This window comes from Phasianus colchicus, chromosome 1, assembly GCF_987193195.1.
Source record: "Phasianus colchicus chromosome 1, bPhaCol1.hap1.1, whole genome shotgun sequence".
NCBI classification, from domain to species: Eukaryota; Metazoa; Chordata; class Aves; order Galliformes; family Phasianidae; genus Phasianus; species Phasianus colchicus.
This window is the reverse complement of record NC_143436.1, coordinates 7,184,854-7,204,077: the sequence shown is the minus strand read 5'-3', so window position 1 is coordinate 7,204,077 and position 19,224 is coordinate 7,184,854. Positions and strand designations below refer to the sequence as shown.

Here is a 19,224-nt window from a genome sequence, read left to right as displayed (position 1 = left end):
TCTAGTTCCAACCCCCCTGCTATGTGCAGGGTCACCAACCAGCAGACCAGGCTGCCCAGAGCCACATCCAGCCTGGCCTTGAATGCCTGCAGGGATGGGGCATCCACAGCCTCCTTGGGCAACCTGTTCCAGTGCTTCACCACCCTCTCTATGAAGAACTTCCTCCTAATATCTTATCTAAGCCTCCCTTGTCTCAGTTTAAAACCATTCCCCCTTGTCCTGTCGTTAACGTTCTGTTTATAAATTAAGTACTTACATATGCAGCTTCTTTTATTTCTGTGTATATACAAAAGGAGGAGTCCTTATTCTAAATTTGCCTCTTGCTTTCATTCATGGCCAGTGAGAGCTACTGAATTATGATAAGTTGCTTTATACAGAATGCATGCCTTTGGCAAGATAATACTCCTCTGAGGCAGATTTTTTGGGGGGTAAATTTAAATCTTAGTCTCTTTTGGGTCTGTCTCTGAACTCCTTAAATAGAATGTCACACAATGATGCCTTTATTGCGGGTTGTTGGTATTCCTGCAGCAGAAGAGCAAGTAGCAAGGAACACTGCAACCTTGTTCTCTGGAGTGAGTATCAAGTATCCACCACTATGTAAGCAATTCATAGGTCTGGGATCCTATTCATTCCTGTGATAAGTCAAGTATGGTGTTCAAGTCCACTCTGAAGGGAAAGCGTGGAGGAACTCGGAGCTAAAATACAGCCAAAAAACAAGAGCTATGGGTGAGGATGTTTGGGCAGGCATCCACTTGTTTGCATAAGGCACCGTGCAGCCACAGGACAGCAGTGTTTCAGTCATTGCAGAGAGGACATTCTAGAGGCTGCTGCATGAAACATCACAGCGTTGTTTTAATTTCCCAGTGAACTATAGAGGATTTGCAAAAGCTTAGTCAGATAAGGGTTGGAAATGAGCTGAAAAGCAGCACTGAGAGGTGATTTTAAAGACTTTCTTTACCTGTTGTGAGTCATGTTGTTCTCCCTTTGTGTTCAATTGATTGACTAATGTACAATACTGTTGGAAAAATGAAGCTATTGCTGCTCAGTAGTGTAACTGTGTCACAAATAAGAAAAAAAGCGAGCTGTTACCTCATTTAGTATTGTTTCTCCTATGTTCATTTTCAAGAGACAAAATACCTGCCTGGCTGGATGTGCAGTTATTTTAAGCTAATTTGACAGCGTTTTAAAAACCTGCTCTGATGTAATTTTTAACAGGGGACCACTTTGAATTGTAGCAGGGATGGAAAATCATAGAATGGCCTGGGTTGAAAAGGACCACAGTGATCATCTGGTTTCAACCCTCTGCTATGTGCAGGGTCACCAACCAGCAGACCAGGCTGCCCAGAGCCACATCCAGCCTGGCCTTGAATGCCTTCAGGGATGGGGCATCCACAGCCTCCTTGGGCAACCTGTTCCAGTGCTTCATCACCCTCTGCATGAAAATAGTTTGGGTTATAATCATCAGCGCAGTAATATGAGTGATCCCTGCAGAATTGCTGGCTCTGTGACTGGCGATGTTCATTTAAATTTAAGATATTCCCTAAACTATCTGATCTGTTGTCTATTCTGTAGTCAGAGGATTTTTGCAGATGTTTGTGGAAACGAAGTAGCTGTGCTTAGATGATATCCTATCAAGCAGCTGATTATAAGGTTAATTTACTCTCTCATTGTGAAAACACCCCTCTGTAATTAAGGGCTTTTCATTCTTAAAATTGGAACTGGACGAGATAGCACTGGCATTTTTTCCAGGCTGTTGGTATCCCTGTTCTACCCTGTTCCAGATTGCTGAAGTACGCAGGGAGCTGTGTAGGACTTGCAGCCTGGCTTGTGAAGCTGATGCCTGGTGGGTTTTTTTCCTCTTTTTTTCCCCTTTCTACGCTGTATGCTGTGTAACATAATCAATTATTATCCGAAACAGAAAGCACATCAATGTGCTGAAGAATCTGCAGTGCTTTTGGCCAATACAGTCATTAATCTGAAAGAACGTTAATGTAAAAGGGCACTTTGTTTTAATAAAGCACTTTGGTTTGCCATAGGAGAGCATTCTTGAATGCAGCCTTTCTGTTTTACCCTTGAAAAGCTCTTAGAAAATCAGCCTAACTCCATGGCAGAGTGCTGAAAGGCTCACTCAGAGCTCTTTTTTCGAGCAGGAGTTGGACTTCCCGGAATTTGTTAGGGACAGGAAAATAAGTCTCTAAATCAGCTTTGCTGTTTTCATTAAGAAGCTTATTTTTTTTTTTCCCCCCCCAGAATTTTTACAGCCCTGTATGAGGACCTTTCTTTTTGTGACACTGCTATTTCTGAGTTGTACAAACGCTATAATATCGTAGCCCTCCTTCCCTGCTCTGCCCCAGACTTTCTGGCAGTGAGTTTGCCAGGTGTAGCTGTTCTTATCATCATTGCTGTGTTATAGCCATACTTAGTAGCCATGCAATTCTGCAGATCCTGATTCCTCACATTCCTAGGAGAGGATAGATCTTACATTTCTTTGTTTCTGGTTGTAAAAGCTAGATAAGCTTTTAGCATCTTCCTCCCTGCCCCCCAATTACATCTAGTTACCACAAGAGTATCTGAAATACATAGAGGCTGATCTGGAAGATGGGAGAGGGAAAGATTAGGTGCAAACTAAGGAGCGTCAATTTTGTGTTATTGTTTTTTTTTTTTTTCCAAACAAAAATTATCTCCCCTCTCCCCCCCCCCATCATATTATTTTCTATGCCAGAAGCAGCAACAAAAATGTCCACAGGTTTTCCTTTAGCGAACTGGTAGGAAAATATTTCCTATCTCAAAGGCTTGTGAGTTACTTCAAGTGATGTTTCAAGACCTATTTATTCTCCAAACATTAAAAGAAACAATATGAAGCTCACTGTGAAACTCTTGGTGGTTGTTTTTTTTGTTTTGTTTTTTCTTCCATTGGTTATTAAGTGTAACATCAAAGTTGGAGAACTAACTTTTGCCAGGTATGGCAAGGCAGTGTTATTACTTATCAGTGTTATCTATAGCCTGATGTTTCTGTACCTATAGCCCTGATGCGGTATCACTGGAAGTTAAGTTAACGTATCAAATTGCCTCACAAGTATGGGGTAGAGTGTTGCAGTTCTGTCTCTTGCTCACTCTGTGGATAACAGTTGGCTGGAACTTGTTGGCATGATTTTAAATTCTCTACAGCTACTGAGAGAGCACGGAGAACAGTAAATATACTGCATTGTTCTAAACTTGGTGCTGAGGCACTAAGGCATGTACCATTCCTTTAGTTTTGCTCTTGTAAGAAGTAGGTAAGATGTTCTTCAGTTGGATAGTGTGGTTGTCTTAATATCAAGCTAGCCAGTGGTGTTCCACAGGGATCGGTGCTGGGTGTGATCTTGTTCAGCACCTTCATCAGTGAACCTGAATGAAGGTCCACCCTCAGCAAGTTTGGTGATGATACAGAGCTGGTAGGAGTGGCTGATGCGCCGGGAGGCTGTGCTACCAGTCAACAAGACCTGGACAGACTGGAGAGTTGGGGAGGGAGGAGCCTGATGAGGTTTAACAAGTGCAAGTGTAGTCTTGTACCTGGGGAGGAATAACTGTACACATCAGTACAGGTTGGGGCTGACCTGCTGGAGAACAGCTTTGCAGATTGCACAGCAGGTTGGCTGTGAACTAGCAATGTGCCCTGGTGGCCAAGAAGGCCAATGGTAGCCTGGGATGTGTAAAAAGAGCGTGGCCAGCAGGTTGAGGGAGGTGATCTTTCACCTCTGCTCTGCCCTGGTGAGGCCACATTTAGACTACTGTGTCCAGTTCTGGGCTCTGCTGTTCAGGAAAGACAGGGATCTTTTAGGAGTCCAGCAGAGGACCACAAAGACGATAAAAGGCTTGGAGCATCTTCTGCGTGAGGGAAAGTTGAGTAACCTGGGTCTGTTCAGCCTGGGGAAAAAACAGAGTATTTGATAAACATTTATAAATATTTATATATCTTTGTGTATCTAAAGGTAGGTGGGAGGCAAATGGATGAGGCAAGGCTCAAGGAGTAATGGCCTAAAACTTGAACGCAGAAAGTTCCATTCAAGCATGCAGAATAACTTCTATACAGTATGGTGATGGAGGCTGCCCAGAGACGTTGTGGGATCTCTTTCTCTGGAGATATTCAAGACCTGTCTGGATGCCTCCCTGTTTGATCTAATGTCGGATACCCGCTTTGGCAGTGCTGTTGGACTCAGTGATCTACTGATGGTCCCTTCCAACCCTGCAGTTCTGTGATTCTGTGAACAAAGCAATCTGTTTCACACTGCTGCCTCTGATAAGCACTGGCTTGCTTATCTGCAGGCAGTGAGGCTGAGAGGCCCAGGTGCTCCCAAGAGATTTTTTTCATTGATGAGGGAAGTAGGAGAATTCTTTAATTGCTGTTGTATATGTAGTTTGTAGAAAATAGGATTGAATTCAAAGCAAGTTTAACATTCTAGTTAGTGTGCACTACTAAATTAAATCTATTCTTAAGAACAGAGGCAAATCAGAGATAGCCTCAATTAGCTACTTAGCCAGAATACATATTCCCACTAAAACTCTAGGATTATAAGAAGTCATGGTTAATGTAATTATCATTTCCAATTTTAATCACTGTGCTTGGCTTTTAAAATACATTGCTTAAATATGCTTTAAAAGCGTATACGTTTTCTGAGTGAATGTACAAGGAGAGTGGAAGGTAGAAGTCTGAAAGACAGCAGGTAATGGTGCCAGGCATTAAGACACAACTGCAATAAGCAAACAGATCCAGGCACACTTCCTTACAGAAGGTGGATCACTTCTGACAATGGGACCTTCAGGGTAACTTCCTTCGCTTACTTTTGCAGTGCTAACATCTTTCCTCTGTTTGTAATGGTGTAACATCAGTAGTGTGTGTGCATAGATACTTGGTTAGTGGTAGACTAGGCCCGAATGTTCAAGAATCTTGTCAGCACTGGGGTTTTATTGCAGAGAAAAAAATCCTTCTACAGATTATTTGCTACACAAAACAAATACTCAGGCTTGATAAAAATGCATGTGTTTTCCATATGGAAGATGCAGCATTTCCTCAATTTTGCATTTGCGAAGCTACCTCTCAATTTCTGGTGTGGCTTTTTTTCCAATGCTTACCTTTGGCAAAATATTTTTAATAATATCCTTTGGCTTGAAGAAATCTGTCAGTTGATACTAAGATGACAACTGAAATCCAGGAAATGCAAAATTGCAGAAGTGCTTCATCTTCTTGGATAAAAAAGGATTGAGACCTTTCTCTTGTTGTAATTACAATGTACAATAATTACAATCAGATTTTTTGGAGCAGTGCATCAAGCTGTATTTGAACACAGATATCTGATATTCATCTTCATTGCCGTGTGCTGTCCCTTTACCAGGAAGATGATAAAAGTGATCTGTGCAGGCAGTTCCCTTCTCTTCATTGTGGCTCTCTGGGAAAGTTGCTGTCTGCTCATTATCATCTAGATCCACTTGCAGAATGTGTTGCAGCAAGAGCTGAGGGGGCAAAAAGAACATGACTTGAGTAACAAGGAGAACAGTAGGAGTATTGTGCAGTTGCAGGGTTTTGTAATGTGTAGTTTTATTTCTTTAAAACTTCAACCAGTGCAGTAATGGCTGCCTGTTTTACCTATGTTATTTTCTCTTTTTTTTCCTCTTCCATTTGGATTTTGTTACTTATTCTTTTTTTTTTTTTTTTTTTCTTTATGATATATATTTTTTTTTACCTAGAACAGGTAGAATTAATATCATTGATCCTTCATTGCAGTTCTCAATCCTGATCCTGAATGTAATGAATGGTGTTCTCGTGTGTTTAAGCAGAAAGAAAAAAAACATCAACTGTGAATGAATGCCTCTTTTTTAATCAGTGCACTTACTGTTATTGTTATTTATTAGCTTTTCACCCTCTGTCTAGGTCAAGCTTCTTTCTGTTTGTAGACTTGTAAAGACAGCTTGTGAAAGAGGGTCATCTGTGTTTGTTCAAAAACTACTGCCGTACTTTCATACTTTGAAAATGGTAGCAAACCTAAAAAAAAAATCAGTGAGCAAATTAAATAGAATTCAACATTTACTAACTCTTGCTCTGTAGAATCCTGGATAGGCAGGGATTGATGACCTTGAGTATAGGAAGACTGCGGAAGGATGTGGATGGGATGAGTTCACCTGTATGGCACTCAACCAAGCTAAATTCTGTGCACTGCATTTGGCTCATAACAACCTCATGCAACAGCATAGGCTTGGGGGAAGAGTAGTACCAGGGGGTGCTGGTTGTGGCTGGCTGCACATGAGCCAGTTGTGTGGCCAAGAAGGCTTCTAGCCTGCATCAGAACTATGGTGGCCAGGGGACTAGGGGAGTGATTGTCTCCTTATATGTGGGCGCTGGTGAGACCACACCTCAAATACTGGGTTTGGTTTTGGGCCCCTCACTACAAGAAGGATGTTGAGTTGCTTTCGTGTGTGCAGAGAAGAGAAGTGAAGCTGGTAAAGGAACTAGAAAAAAAAAGTTATGAGGTGTGACTGAGGAAATTGGGGTTGTTCAGCATGGAAAAGGCAGAGGGGAGACCTCATCACTCAGTGCAATTGACTGAAAGGAGGCTGCAACTGGGTGAATGTTGGCCTCTTTTCTCAGGTGACAAGGGATAGAGTGCAAGGAAATGGTCTCCAGTTGTACCAGAGAAACTTAGATTGGATATTAGGAAGAAATTCTGCATGGAGTGGGTGATCAGGCACTGGAATGGGCTGTCCAGGAAAGAGGTGGTGTCTGTCCCTGGAGAAAGCTGCATGTGCTGCTAAGGGACATGGTTTGAGCAATGGGATGTGTTAGGTCAGGCTGATGGTTAGAACTGATAACCTTGAAGGTCTCTTTCAACACAGATGATTCTATACTTCCATCTGTCAGAAGACTGTGGCCATATTTCATTTATTTTTATGGAGGATTTGCAGAATACATAGCCAAAAGCAGTCATTCTTTTTTGAAAAATGAATGCTTCAGATAACAAACACAGTTCTATCACTACTATCACTAGCTTGGTTTACCAGGTTGGCTACCAGATTTCTGGATCTGATTTCTTGAGAACATTAGGTTTTCTTTGCTTGTCTTTTTCCTGGTTCCCTACAGTTCATTACTGTCCAAGAATACCCTGTAGAAAATAACAGAGATTCAGAGATTTGCTGGGAGATGGGTGGGGGTTAGTTATTGATGTGAATTCTCCTGTTCTATCTAGAGTGGATTATTTAATATCTGATGAATGAAAACTGTAGGCTTCAGTTCATGGATTGGAAAATTAATTCAAAATATTAGTGAGAAAGGATGGATAACTCACTTTACTACTGCTTTAATAGTTATTTGTGTGAAGATATATTGCTTGTCATAGAGCTCAATGCCTATTATTTTGAGATATTCATTTGAACACCAACTGTGACAGGAAAAGTCAGAGAGGAGTAATTGTAAAACAAAATCCTATTGATATTTTAGGTGTTGCTGTGACTTAGTTGCTGGGTAGATTGTACTGAACTGAGTCACTTTATACAAGGAAGTATGTACTGGGAATTCACTATTCAAATGTTTTTATAATGGATTTTTCCTCCTTAGTATTTCAGGAGTCTTTTCCCAAATAACGTATTTTATTTACATTTCCTTAATCTTTTTAAGCTATTTTAATGCTGAAAATTGCTTATAAAATTATTGTTAGTACTTAAAATCTGCTTCCTTTTCTGAGCTATTTTGCTCAGATGGGAGGGGAGGCAAAGCAGTTCTGCTGTGTGTAGCTTCTTAAACTGCAGCTTTTAAAGCAAACTTTCAAATTGATCATTAAGAACAACTGGCTTTGCTGTTTCTGGTGCTTGACTTTTTATAGCCCTTGTTATGGATAGTCCTCCTGACTCTGTAAGGTATTCTGTGAATTTTACAGGTGTAGAAAGATGGGTTCAAAGAGCACGTGGATCCCATCTACTAAAATCCCCATCTACTGCCCTTAATATCAGACTGCACTTTTTGCAGTACTATCAGAGACTTTCATGGATACGTTTAACTTCTTTCTGGATGGCAGTGGCTGAACTTCAAGCTTGGTTCTGCATTTATTGAAGAAGAAAGCCTCAGGATGGAGCTCAGCCTGACTCCTTGCCATGGCTGCTTTCCCTGGATTTATCTCTGCCTTAGTGCTATGAACTGTTTCTTTGGGTCTGTCAGCCTTTAATGCTTTGTATCTTAACCATGTTTGGAGTTTAGCAGATAGGGAAAAGGACAAACACATAATTCTGCTGTGCTGTACTGGAAGCATAGTTGAGGATTCTGAAGACAGAACTGCCTGTGTTTCTGTGGAGATGTGGCAGAATAATCTGTATGCAAGCTGAGCTCTAACCAGGTCAGGTTGATGTGAGATGGAAAAAGAATGGTCACGATAACTTTGCATCTCAAATAAATGTGTGCAGAACTATTGTCCATATGAATAAATGCCCTCAAGCTGTTTCAGTGGTGTTTTGCTTTTTTTTTTTTTTTTTCTCTCTAGCTTGTACATTTTCTTTTCTGCAAATGAGGGCAGAACTGGTGACTTGAGATAGCTGCAGTGCTGCTTGGGGTTAACTTGAGTGTTCATAATTTTTTTCTTTTTTTTTTTTAAAAGCCTGGACACAATGCCATGAATATATAAACACTTTAAATTATAATAAGAGAAGTAGAATTAAGTTTTGCTCAAGCTTAGGTTTTTTTTTTTTTTTTTTTGCAAACTATAGTTAGACATATATCTACTGAGCTATATTTTTGTAGCATCCTTTGTGCTGTTTATGTGTTGCCTCCTGGCAGTATGCTTTATTAAAACCAACTGCTTTCAAAGACCAGCTAATTATAATTACGTTAATAGACACGTTTTTATTTTGAGTGATGGCAGCCAACTAATCAGGATGCAAGTCGTACTCTTTATTATGGTTGAGAGAGGTCAAGGGCTGCACACAGTGATCCATAAAATCTAATCCTGGTTAACTGCTCCTTCTCATTATCACTCTGATGAAATGAATTGTAATGAGTGTGATTGCTGTATGCCCTAAATTATTGAAGTTAAGGGACAAAAGCAGAATGCAAGAGCATTTAGAAGTGCCCGTTGCTCAGCTAACTGGCTGCTGACAATGCAAGTGATTAGTAGAAATCCACATGGTATGCATTGAGTATTGCAACATGACTCAAAGAGAATCTGCTTAAATCAAAGTGTCATGTTTTAATGTAACACTTTTCCTTGTTTATCAATGTTCTCTTGTAAACAAGATGTTTAGTAATCCTGTTTATGGTTTCCCAAGTTCATTTTAAAGCTTGCTTTTTTATTATAAATGACATTTTTCTAACAGAAATGAGAGGAAAACTACTGCATGTGCCATCTTTGCACTTCTTTCACACTGAGGAAGGGCAGGTATGTGTGAGAATGGTTTCTAGTCCTGGAATTCTTGCACAACTCCCTTCGGGAAAGGGTGATGTTGGTGACCATGAGATAAAAGTGTTTCTAAAGGCAGTTCTGCAGGCTTTAGTATGTGGGTTTTTTTATTTTATTTTTTATTTGGCCTGGAAATCATGTAAGAAACCTTTTCCAGTTAATCATCAATGAGGAGGGATAGCTTTGAAGAAAAGGGAGCAACTTCTCTATTCCCAGCAGGGAATAGTTGTAACCCTTTTCTGCATGCTAACTCAGAGCTATCAAAGCGTAATATTTCTCTTTTTTACTATCAGTATGGCTCATTTCTTGAATTATGAGAACAGCAGTGACACAAGAGCAAGTAGGAAACATGCTTTATAGGTCTGCTTTTCTCTTGCCCTTCTCCCTCTTCCCTACTGTTACTCTTTGTCAGTCCACCATCCTCTCATTACACCAACACTTGAGAACTTTGCTGATCTGCCTCAGTTATTTTGTCGTCTTCAGGACCTGTAAGGTATACTCATGCTTTAGTTAGTTAGGTATTTATTAAGTTACTACTGAGGATTTGAATATACCACTTTTTTTTTTCTTTATTGTCCTTAGTGCAGTTCTATCGAAGACCTGGAGAAGTTTTTAATGCTTTAAAGGTAGTTGTATGCTTATGTGAACTGTAAACGTAAGCAGCTTTTCAGGATAAATTTGCAGTGCAATTTAGCTGTATGCAGTGGTGTTCCTTTGAGTTTATATCTTTAACTGAAAGACAAGTTGTTTGAAAACTAGATTAAAGAATACATCATAGAAAGATAATGATGGGAAAGCTCTTACAGAAGGTATGTTGGAAGTATATCTGAAGAACCTGCAGGTCACCTTAATCAGACAATTCTACATTAAGTTTTGTTTAAACGTTCTGAAATTATAGCTTTTTCCTATAAATATCTTTTTATATGTATGAGTGGAAGGAAAAAATGACCATGAAGTTATTTGTTAGAAACCTGGCATTTAAGTTTATGTACAGAATTTGGAAGTTATTCTTTATGTAAAGAGTTAATGTTCCATTCCAGATGACTCGAAGAGTCCTTTTTTTGGGAAGAGATAATTGATAGTTGCTCAGTAATTGTCTCCAGGCTTCCAGTTGAGTGGATGTACTTGCAGGGTGGGACAAGAAATTGGACGGCTTGTCAGAGATGATGGTTTTAGTTGTCTTTGTTTTGCCAAGCCAAATACAATAGTACTTCAGAATGTTATTACTTCTGGCAGGGGTGAGTTAATGGGCAGGATGTAAATGAGCCTAACATAACAGAAACAGTTTGTGCCTACTCTGTATGTGTTTCAACAGACCAACATGCATGTGGATAAATATGCCAGCAACTGTAAGATCTAAGATGTTTGTGATCAGGAGCTGGAATGGAAAGAAATGACCTCTCCCACATCTAACACTTAAGCAATGGGAACAGAAGGTCTAAAGGCCAGAGAATACATCTTGAGCCCTGGTTGGGCCTGTGTTTGTTCTAATTTAATGTTTTTTTGGAAAACATAGTTGGCTTCCTAAATTGCTTGCTTTGTATAGATGAGGCCTTACAGTGCTATGCAGCAATTCAGCTTCCAAAAGCATTCACAGAGCCTGACAGTTACTTAATGCAACAGCATAAAACACAATTTCACAGAATCACAGAATCGTAGGGGTTGGAAGGGACCTCCAGAGATCATCGAGTCCAACCCCCCTGCCAAAGCAGGATCCCTACACCAGGTCGCACAGGTAGGCGTCCAGGCGGGTCTTGAATATCTCCAGAGAAGGAGACTCCACAACCTCCCTGGGCAGCCTGTTCCAGTGCTCCGTCACCCTCACTGTAAAGAAGTTCTTGCGCACATTGGTGCGGAACTTCCTATGCTCCAGCTTCTGGCCATTTCCCCTTGTCCTGTCTCCGCACACTGCTGAAAAGAGTCTGGCCTCGCCACTTTGCCCCCCACACCTTAGATATTTATAGACCTGGATCAGGTCCCCTCTCAGTCTTCTCTTCTCAAGGCTAAACAGACCCAGCTCACTTAGCCTTTCCTCATAGGGGAGATGCTCCAGGCCCTTCACCATCTTTGTGGCTCTCCGCTGGACTCTTTCCAAGAGATCCCTGTCTTTTTTGTACTGGGGAGCCCAGAACTGGACACAGTACTCCAGATGAGGCCTTACCAGGGCAGAGTAGAGGGGGAGGATCACCTCCCTCGACCTGCTGGCCACGCTCCTTTTAATGCACCCCAGAATGCCATTGGCCTTTTTGGCCACAAGGGCACACTGCTGGCTCATGGCCAACCTGTCGTCCACCAGGACACCCAGGTCCCTCTCTGCAGAGCTCCTCTCCAGCAGGTCATCCCCCAACCTGTACCGGTGCATGGAATTATTCCTCCCTAGGTGCAAGACTCTACACTTGCTTTTGTTAAACTTCATCTGGTTCCTTACTGCCCAGCTCTCCAGCCTGTCCAGGTCTCGCTGAATGGCAGCACAGCCTTCGGGCGTGTCAGCCAATCCTCCCAACTTCGTATCATCAGCAAACTTGCTGAGGGTGGCCACTACCCCCTCATCAAGGTCATTGATGAAGATGTTGAACAGGACCGGTCCCAGCACCGACCCCTGGGGAACACCGCTGGTTACAGGTCTCCAACCAGACTCTGCACCGCCAATGACAACCCTCTGTGCTCTGCCAGTCAGCCAGTTCTCAACCCACCTCACTGTCCACTCATCTATCCCGCACTTCCTCAGCTTCGTTATAAGGATGTCGTGGGAGACATTTCTCATGACTTTTTTTCCTTTGCTCTGTAGAGCCTTTGACAGAAGGGCTTTCTGAAGTGCCTTCGTACGTTTTCCAAATGGCATTAAAAGTGTTATGGGGCACGTTCTGCAATTTGTCTGTTTAAAATTACCTGCCAGAAGTAATGATAGTACCTTAGCTGAAACTGTTCTCTGGGCCTCTGGTGGTGAGAGAGAGAAGGACGCCCAAAATGCCCCCTGGATTTCCATCCTGCTTCCTTATGTGCGAGGATTCCAGTCACGTACAGGGGTGTCAGAGGTGCGTGTTCAAGGGGGGGGAGAAGAAGGAACAGAAAGACTTGTTTTAGTAGGTGCTTGCTGATGCCCGAATGTGTTTAGCAGGGTAGATTTGAGTTCTGTTTGCAGATCTGATGCTGGCTCTACAGTGCACCGGTAGCTCTCTTAAAACATGACATGAAATTTCATGAATTGATACGGACTTTAAAAGAGTTTTCAGACACTATTCTTAAATACTAAGCTTAGGGGGGTGTGTGTTGCTTCTATCAGAATTCATTTCAAGAGGTGTTTTCTTCAGTCAATTTTGGTGTGAATGTTCCCTTTAAACTTTATTTAGGGAAATCAGTATGCATTCTACTCTACAAATAATTTCTTGAAATGTTCTGTAGAAATTTAGGACTGCTCGCAGATTTTTGTCTCCTTGTGCTGAAGTCACTTTAAATCCATCACCCCAGCCTGTAGAGTCGTCAGGCAGAAATCTATCTCTGAAGGTAGAGGAGTTGTTCCTGCGTCCGTTTTGCCTGAGCATGCTGAAGGCAGCCTCCTAATGACGTGTAGTAATGAAACCTGTTGGAATTGTAGGGGGCTATCTGGTCTCTTTGATTTTGCTAAGGAGCAATGATTCAAGTGCTTCAGATTGTAAAAGATCTGGTGTCGCCAGCAAGACGGAGAGCAGATGCTGCTAAGAAAGGTAAGAGCAGCACTGGGATATATTCAGTTTTCTGAGTGATTTGCTATAGATCAAAAATCTTTTGGAGTTTGGTTGTACTTATATGCATATTTAAAATTTTCTGTGGGGTGTAGAGCTGCTGTAATTTGGCTTTGAATTATTAAGCCTAATTATTATCGTTTTGCAACTGCAGCTTTCCCAAAGAGAATCCCGATGACGTTTATTGTGCTGAAGATGGAGTTTTTGTCAGCATTTGTAACTGCTGTTATTGTTCTGAAGATCTTTTCCTTATTTTTCTGTACTAAAACAGTTTTCCATGTCTGGATGGCTCAGGCTGTGAAAATAGCAACTGTATTCTATATAATCTACCATCAGAGTAGCACATAGAATCTTAAGTATTCTAAATGAAAATAAAAACAAAAATAGACTTCTTTAGTGCTTATGGAAATGAGATGGACTGAGAGTCCACAGCTGCTCTGCTGTTTAGGTTTTACAATTAGATTATTTTGAGATTACAGCTAACTTCAGAATCCAAAACGGCTCTCGTGAGTGTACAAAACATTACTTTAAATACACTTATTGTTTGAAATTAATGATGTTAAATTCTTTTTTTGTTCAGTGTGTTGAATGTTTGTTGTTTTTTTCTTCCGTAAGCTAGTTCCATCTTTTGTGGTATCTTGCATGCTTATCTAATTAGGAACTCATTAAACACTTTTTTCTTCTACTGTTCATTTTTACTTTTACATCTTAATTATTTGCAGTTGCTCGATATCGGGTTTGTAGAGGAATAAACTAATTCATGAAGCTATCTGAAACTGCATTCCTTTCTTACTGGAATTAATTTTCAGTGGCCAGTTCATTTTATAGTGAATAGATCATGAATAATTTAGAGGTTATAGCATCTGTGTGTGCCTGCTGCCGTGCCGTTGTTCTGCTCTGCTGTTACATGTAATCTGTGGCTAAAGGCAAGTATCTGTAATTTACATTGCTGGTCTAAAGATATCAGGCTGCTGTAATTCTAAGGAATTAGTTAATGCAACACTTCTAAGAAAATAAAATAATTAAAGGCAGAACTGGAGCCCACAATATTATCTCCGGTCAGAAAAAAAGACATGCATTTCATGAAGTCAAACTTCTGAATTGCTTCCTAAAATTCTGTAATGATTGGTTGAACATCCCACCTACCAGTTGTATAATAATTTTGCTTGCTATCAGTTCTCTGTACATCATCTTTTTTTGATTTGTTTACTTATGCTCCACTTATTACAGAGAAGCACGAAGGGAACAGTCAGTAGTTGCTGCCTATTCTGAGTGTAGCCCGCTAGTCAGGCTTGATTGTCATAGGAGGTGTGTGAGAGCTGGTTTAAAAAGATAACAGCAAAAATATAAAATTATGTTTCATCAAACTGATGCATCTGAATTGGAAGTGAAAGCCTTGAAAAATGTAACAAAATACTCAGAAATGAGCTGTAAAGCTGTGTGATTTCTTTCTTTCTTTTTTTTTTTTTTTTATTTCCCCTCTTTATTTCAGACCCTTTTTGGTCATTGTTCGGGCAGTATTCTCAGGCTGCTAGTAACTGAGCTAATTAGATGTTAGCTCTTAGAGAATTTGGTTGTAAAACTTTACAGACAATATTAAGTTCCTAACATTAAGAAAATCTCATACGTATGGAAGAAAACATCAATAAAAGATGCAAAGTGCTGACAGAATTCTGTAATAAATACAGCAATCTGAGTAGGCAGCAGGGTTTCTTTCTCCCAGCACGCAATATTAGGCATCTGGTGTATGGGAAGGACTGTATTCTACAGAAGTGACTCATTCTCATTATTGTTTTCAGTAAATGGAAAAATGTATTTGTAAAGGAAGAGTTGCTAGGAAGCTCAGTGTGAATGTGAGGTGAATTCATAGAGACATGAAGGATGATATGTGAAGTGTTTGCAAATGTGCTTTTGAGTTAGTGTTGGTAAGTTTAGAGGTTTTTAATCTCATTCCTTGGGTGCAGCCTCTTTTTCCTGTTTAAAAAAAGTGTTTTTTGTTAGAATGTGTTTTTAAGTGAAGTGTAAAATTCTAAGGTCTAAATTTTCTTAAAAAATCTATCCTTTGCCATGAGAACTGGGAACCCAAGAAATACCTGGGTGGATTCTTGCAGGGCCAGTTTGCATGTGGAGTGGAAGAGGACTGTATTCCTCACTAGGGTCTTAACTAGCACTCAGGAGACAAATGTTGCACAGTAGTATAATGTATTAATTGCCTGTTTCTTGTGTTTTACCTCATTTAAAAATTGCCCTCTTTGAAGTTGAATGTTCTAACTTTATAATGATTTTTATAAATAGCATGCAGGGCTGTGAGGGGAAGGATTGCCCTAGCTTCCCGTTTACCCAAAGCTTATTTTCAGCTGAGACCCAGAAACACAGTTATTAGCCAAGAAAATGTCATTTTGCATCTGTGATTCAACAACAGAAGCTTATTATAAGACAAGTAAGTGTAGCTACTGTGGAGAGGAAAATTCAATCCCTGCTGAAGAAAGTCTTGTAGAATGTTATTTAAAAGGAACCCATTCTTAGCATTTCATGGGTTTAGATATGGATTTAATAGGGTAGTTGAACAGCTTGCCAAAGTTGCTGAGTCTAATTGTTTGCTACAGTCAGAGTTAGTTTTCACTGTAGCTGTGACCCATGCCAATGGCTAAATTAGATTTCATTTTCTATATCAGAAGAATGTGATAGGTAGTTTACGAATAGAGTACTATTCTTGTCTCCCAGCTGCAAGTCCTTAGATTATGGTTTTGTATGTAGTGTTTGGCTGTTGCAAAGGCTCACATCAGAAAATTCTTCAGTAGCCCTGTGAAGTTCTTGTTAGCAAGGCCTGCAGTAAGCAAAACAGCAACTTTTGGTATGTAATGTCTAAGGTACACTTTCATGCTCTCTTGATGCACTGCTTAAAACTTGAATGCCAAAAGTTTCCAAAACCCAAAATCCTCGATAGTGATATTCCATAATCTTCCAATTACAGTGAAAGCTGTGTGTGAATTTAGTTTCTTTTAGTTTTAAAGTAACAGCAGGTTAGTTTAAAGGAAAAAATTAAAGGAAAAACGTTGCTACTTCATTTATTGAAGAAAAGGTAACACCTGACCTTACCTTACCACTTTTTGTAAGACTGAAAGTAAACATGAAGTTGTAAAGAAAGTAGAGAAATGTAAAGGACTTGTCACTGTTTTATTTCTTGAGCCTTGGCTTTCTTGAACAAATTATAACCTTGAAAGCCTGCCTTTGGATAAAGTCCCAAATCGTGTCCATATAAGATTGTCTTGATAAGCATTCTAATTCAAGGCCATGTATTTCACAAGATCTGAGACTTGTTTGAACTGGGGGAAAATAAATGGTTTGAATGTTATTCCTCCTGGTGAATCAATGAGGAGTATTGATATATACTGTTGACTTTTTTCACCATTGGAATTCTGTTTGAAATTGAAGTTGTTTCAAATAATGAAGACATTCTTGTTTTACATCTTCTCCCCTTGTTCTTTTCACAGATAGCCTTTAGTTAGAGTATAATGAAGATACTGCACTGAAATATGTGTAGCAGATGACTGAATCACAATCACAGTATTGCAAAGACATGCAGTCTTTAGAGTAAGAAATACTAAATAGAAAACTTAGGTTTGAGGATGTGTGTATTTGGTCACTGCAGTGAACTGGGCTGTAAGCCAAAGAGAACGATGCTCTTTGGGAATCCCTTGTGTTTCTTTGAGGTACACATTTTATCTCAGTCTCTTTAGGTTTTAGACAGCTTACAAATACCTTCAGATTCAAAGATATTTTTCATTCTGGAAATGTGGGCATACAAGGTATGTAAATGTTGGGCCAGACGAGGCTAATTGTGTATAAATGTGCCAATAATAATAGTTCACGCTTTGGAAGATTCTTCCTGAATTCACTTGCCAGATGGTACTCTGGTAGAACCTTACATTCCAGACTTAGACTTGGCAAGAAAACTGCAGTTTTTCTTCTGGTCAATTTCTTTTGCAGGGTGATTGGTTGATTAGTTGTAAGATGAAGGAAATAAAGGTCCTGCAGCAACTACCTGTGGTGTTTTCTTTTTCCTAGTTCTACTGTCTTTTGGTGCACGGCGTGCTGAGATTTTTGCCTCTTATGGGAAGTTTCAGGGTTAACTGAATTTTTTTTTCTTCTTCCTTCCTGCTTTTCTTCAGGAAGCATTATATACTTTTTCTTTCTCTTCTATTTCTTAGACAGCATTTTTTTATGAAGTGACTTGTTTTGTGAGTGCAGCAATGCCTTTAAACCCTTTCTTCTCTTTATCTATGGATAGGAGTTTGTTTCTCTCTACACAACCTTCTTTTTCGTACAAATACAGTAGAAATTAATTCTGTGGAGATGTCTATTTAAAATGAGAAGCAAAGTCTTTGGACTTCATGATTTTTTTTTTTTTAATTTTTTATTTTTTGCTCTGGAATCTCCTAAGAGCAGAGCTGTGTGCTAATGGAGACTGCTTGCAAGAAACTTTTCACAGAATAGCACAAGTTGACTGAATGAAGCATGCAGTATGAAGCTTAAATTCTGGAGAAATTTTTGAGATGAATAATCGACTGTGGTTGCCAAGCATTTCAATTCGTGTTATGCTTGGCCTGTGGCTTTGCTTTTTTTCTTCTAATGTTTTTGGTGTTTATAAGAGTAGATCTTCTGTGATTTCTCCTCTAGTCAGACTGATAATTATTAAAAAAAAATAAATTAAAAAAATAACAGAACTACAGAATATCCTGAGCTGGAAGGGACCCATCAAGATCAAGTCCAGCTCCTGGCCCCACACAGCTCCACCACAAATCCAAACCCTGTGTCTGAGAGCGTCGTCCAAACACTCCCTGAACTCGGGCAGGCTGTTCCATGCCCACCGCCCTGAGGTGCAGACCCTTTCCCTAACACCCCCTGCCCCTCCCCTGGCACAGCTCCATGCCGTTCCCTGGGCCCTGTCGCTGTCACACAGAGCAGAGCTCAGCGCTGCCCTCCGCTCCCTGTGAGGAGCTGCAGCCGCCATCAGGCCTCCCCTCAGCTCCTCTGCTCTGGGCTGAGCAAACCCAGGGACCTCAGCTGCTCCTCACACACCTGGCCCTCCAGGCCTTCCCCACCTTCATATCCCTCCTTTGGATGGATGCTCTCTAATAGCTTTATGTCCATCTTATCTTCCGGCACCCAAACTGCACCCAGTCCTGGAGGCGAAGCCACACAGCACAGTGGGACAGTCCCTCCCATTGCCTGGTGGCAGTGCTGGGCCTGGTGCACCCCAGGGTACTGTTGGCTCTTTTGGCTCCAGGGCATGCTAGTGACTCAGATTCAACTTGCTGTCAGCCAGAACACTGAGATCCGTTCTTGTGGGATTGCTCTCCATTCTTTGGTCTGTTGGTTTGTGAATGTATCTGGATTCTCCTGTCCCAGATGCTGGATGCAGATCTTGGCTCTTGTTAAACTTCATTGGTTGATCAGATTGGTGATTGCCCAGCCCTTCTGTTTGTAAGTTTTCTTTGCAAAGCCCTTCTGTGATCAGGAGAGACAACGCTTAGTTTGTAGACGTCACTGCATTAAGTGTCCATTCACATCCTGAACCATAAAGATTCTGATTTATTTCCTCCTTACTCCTTAGCCAGAACCAAAATACTGAACAAATCAGTAACACTTTCATAGATTACCTTCTTTTTTTTTTCTTTTCCTGGGGGTATTAAAAAAACAAAACAATTCTGGTATTCCTAATCTTGCACCATTTCTCATAAATGGATCATGTGTTATCTTCCATTGCAACTGAACTTAGAAAAGGAATGTAGTAGAGAGGAATAACTCATGTTTTAAAGTAAATGAAATGAAGTTCAGATTTTTTTTTAACCTTCTGGATCAGTTTCAAGAATTTTTCCACTTCTTGTGACTTCATTATGTATACAGTTTTCCTCAGTTTTTTGTTTGAAAAATGATTGCCTCTCATATCCTGTGGTCTTCTGAGTGACAGAATATTACTTTGTGGCATTTAGATTTGAAAGAACCCAAAGAAAAAGCTCAGCCTCCTCTGACTGTATCTAGGAAGTAATGTACTTAAATGAGTCTTAATTTGTATCGTGTACCTG

General features: G+C 40.4%; 1 protein-coding gene across 7 annotated transcripts in view; it reads left to right on the top strand.

Moving 5' to 3' along the window:
• The window catches only part of USP6NL (USP6 N-terminal like), a 136,205-nt gene that overhangs the window by 15,492 nt on the left and 101,489 nt on the right, over positions 1-19,224 (top strand). For 3 of the 7 annotated variants that reach the window (XR_016463828.1, XR_016463829.1, XM_090134585.1), the window contains exon 1: positions 12,019-13,117. The exons of the other annotated variants lie outside the window; for them this stretch is intronic. Coding sequence is in view for 1 of the 3 variants with exons in the window: in XM_090134585.1 (XP_089990711.1) it covers positions 13,045-13,117 (73 nt within the window). In the remaining 2 variants the exon portion in view is untranslated. Of the gene's footprint in view, positions 1-12,018; positions 13,118-19,224 lie in introns of those variants that run through there. 7 annotated transcript variants of the gene reach the window in all.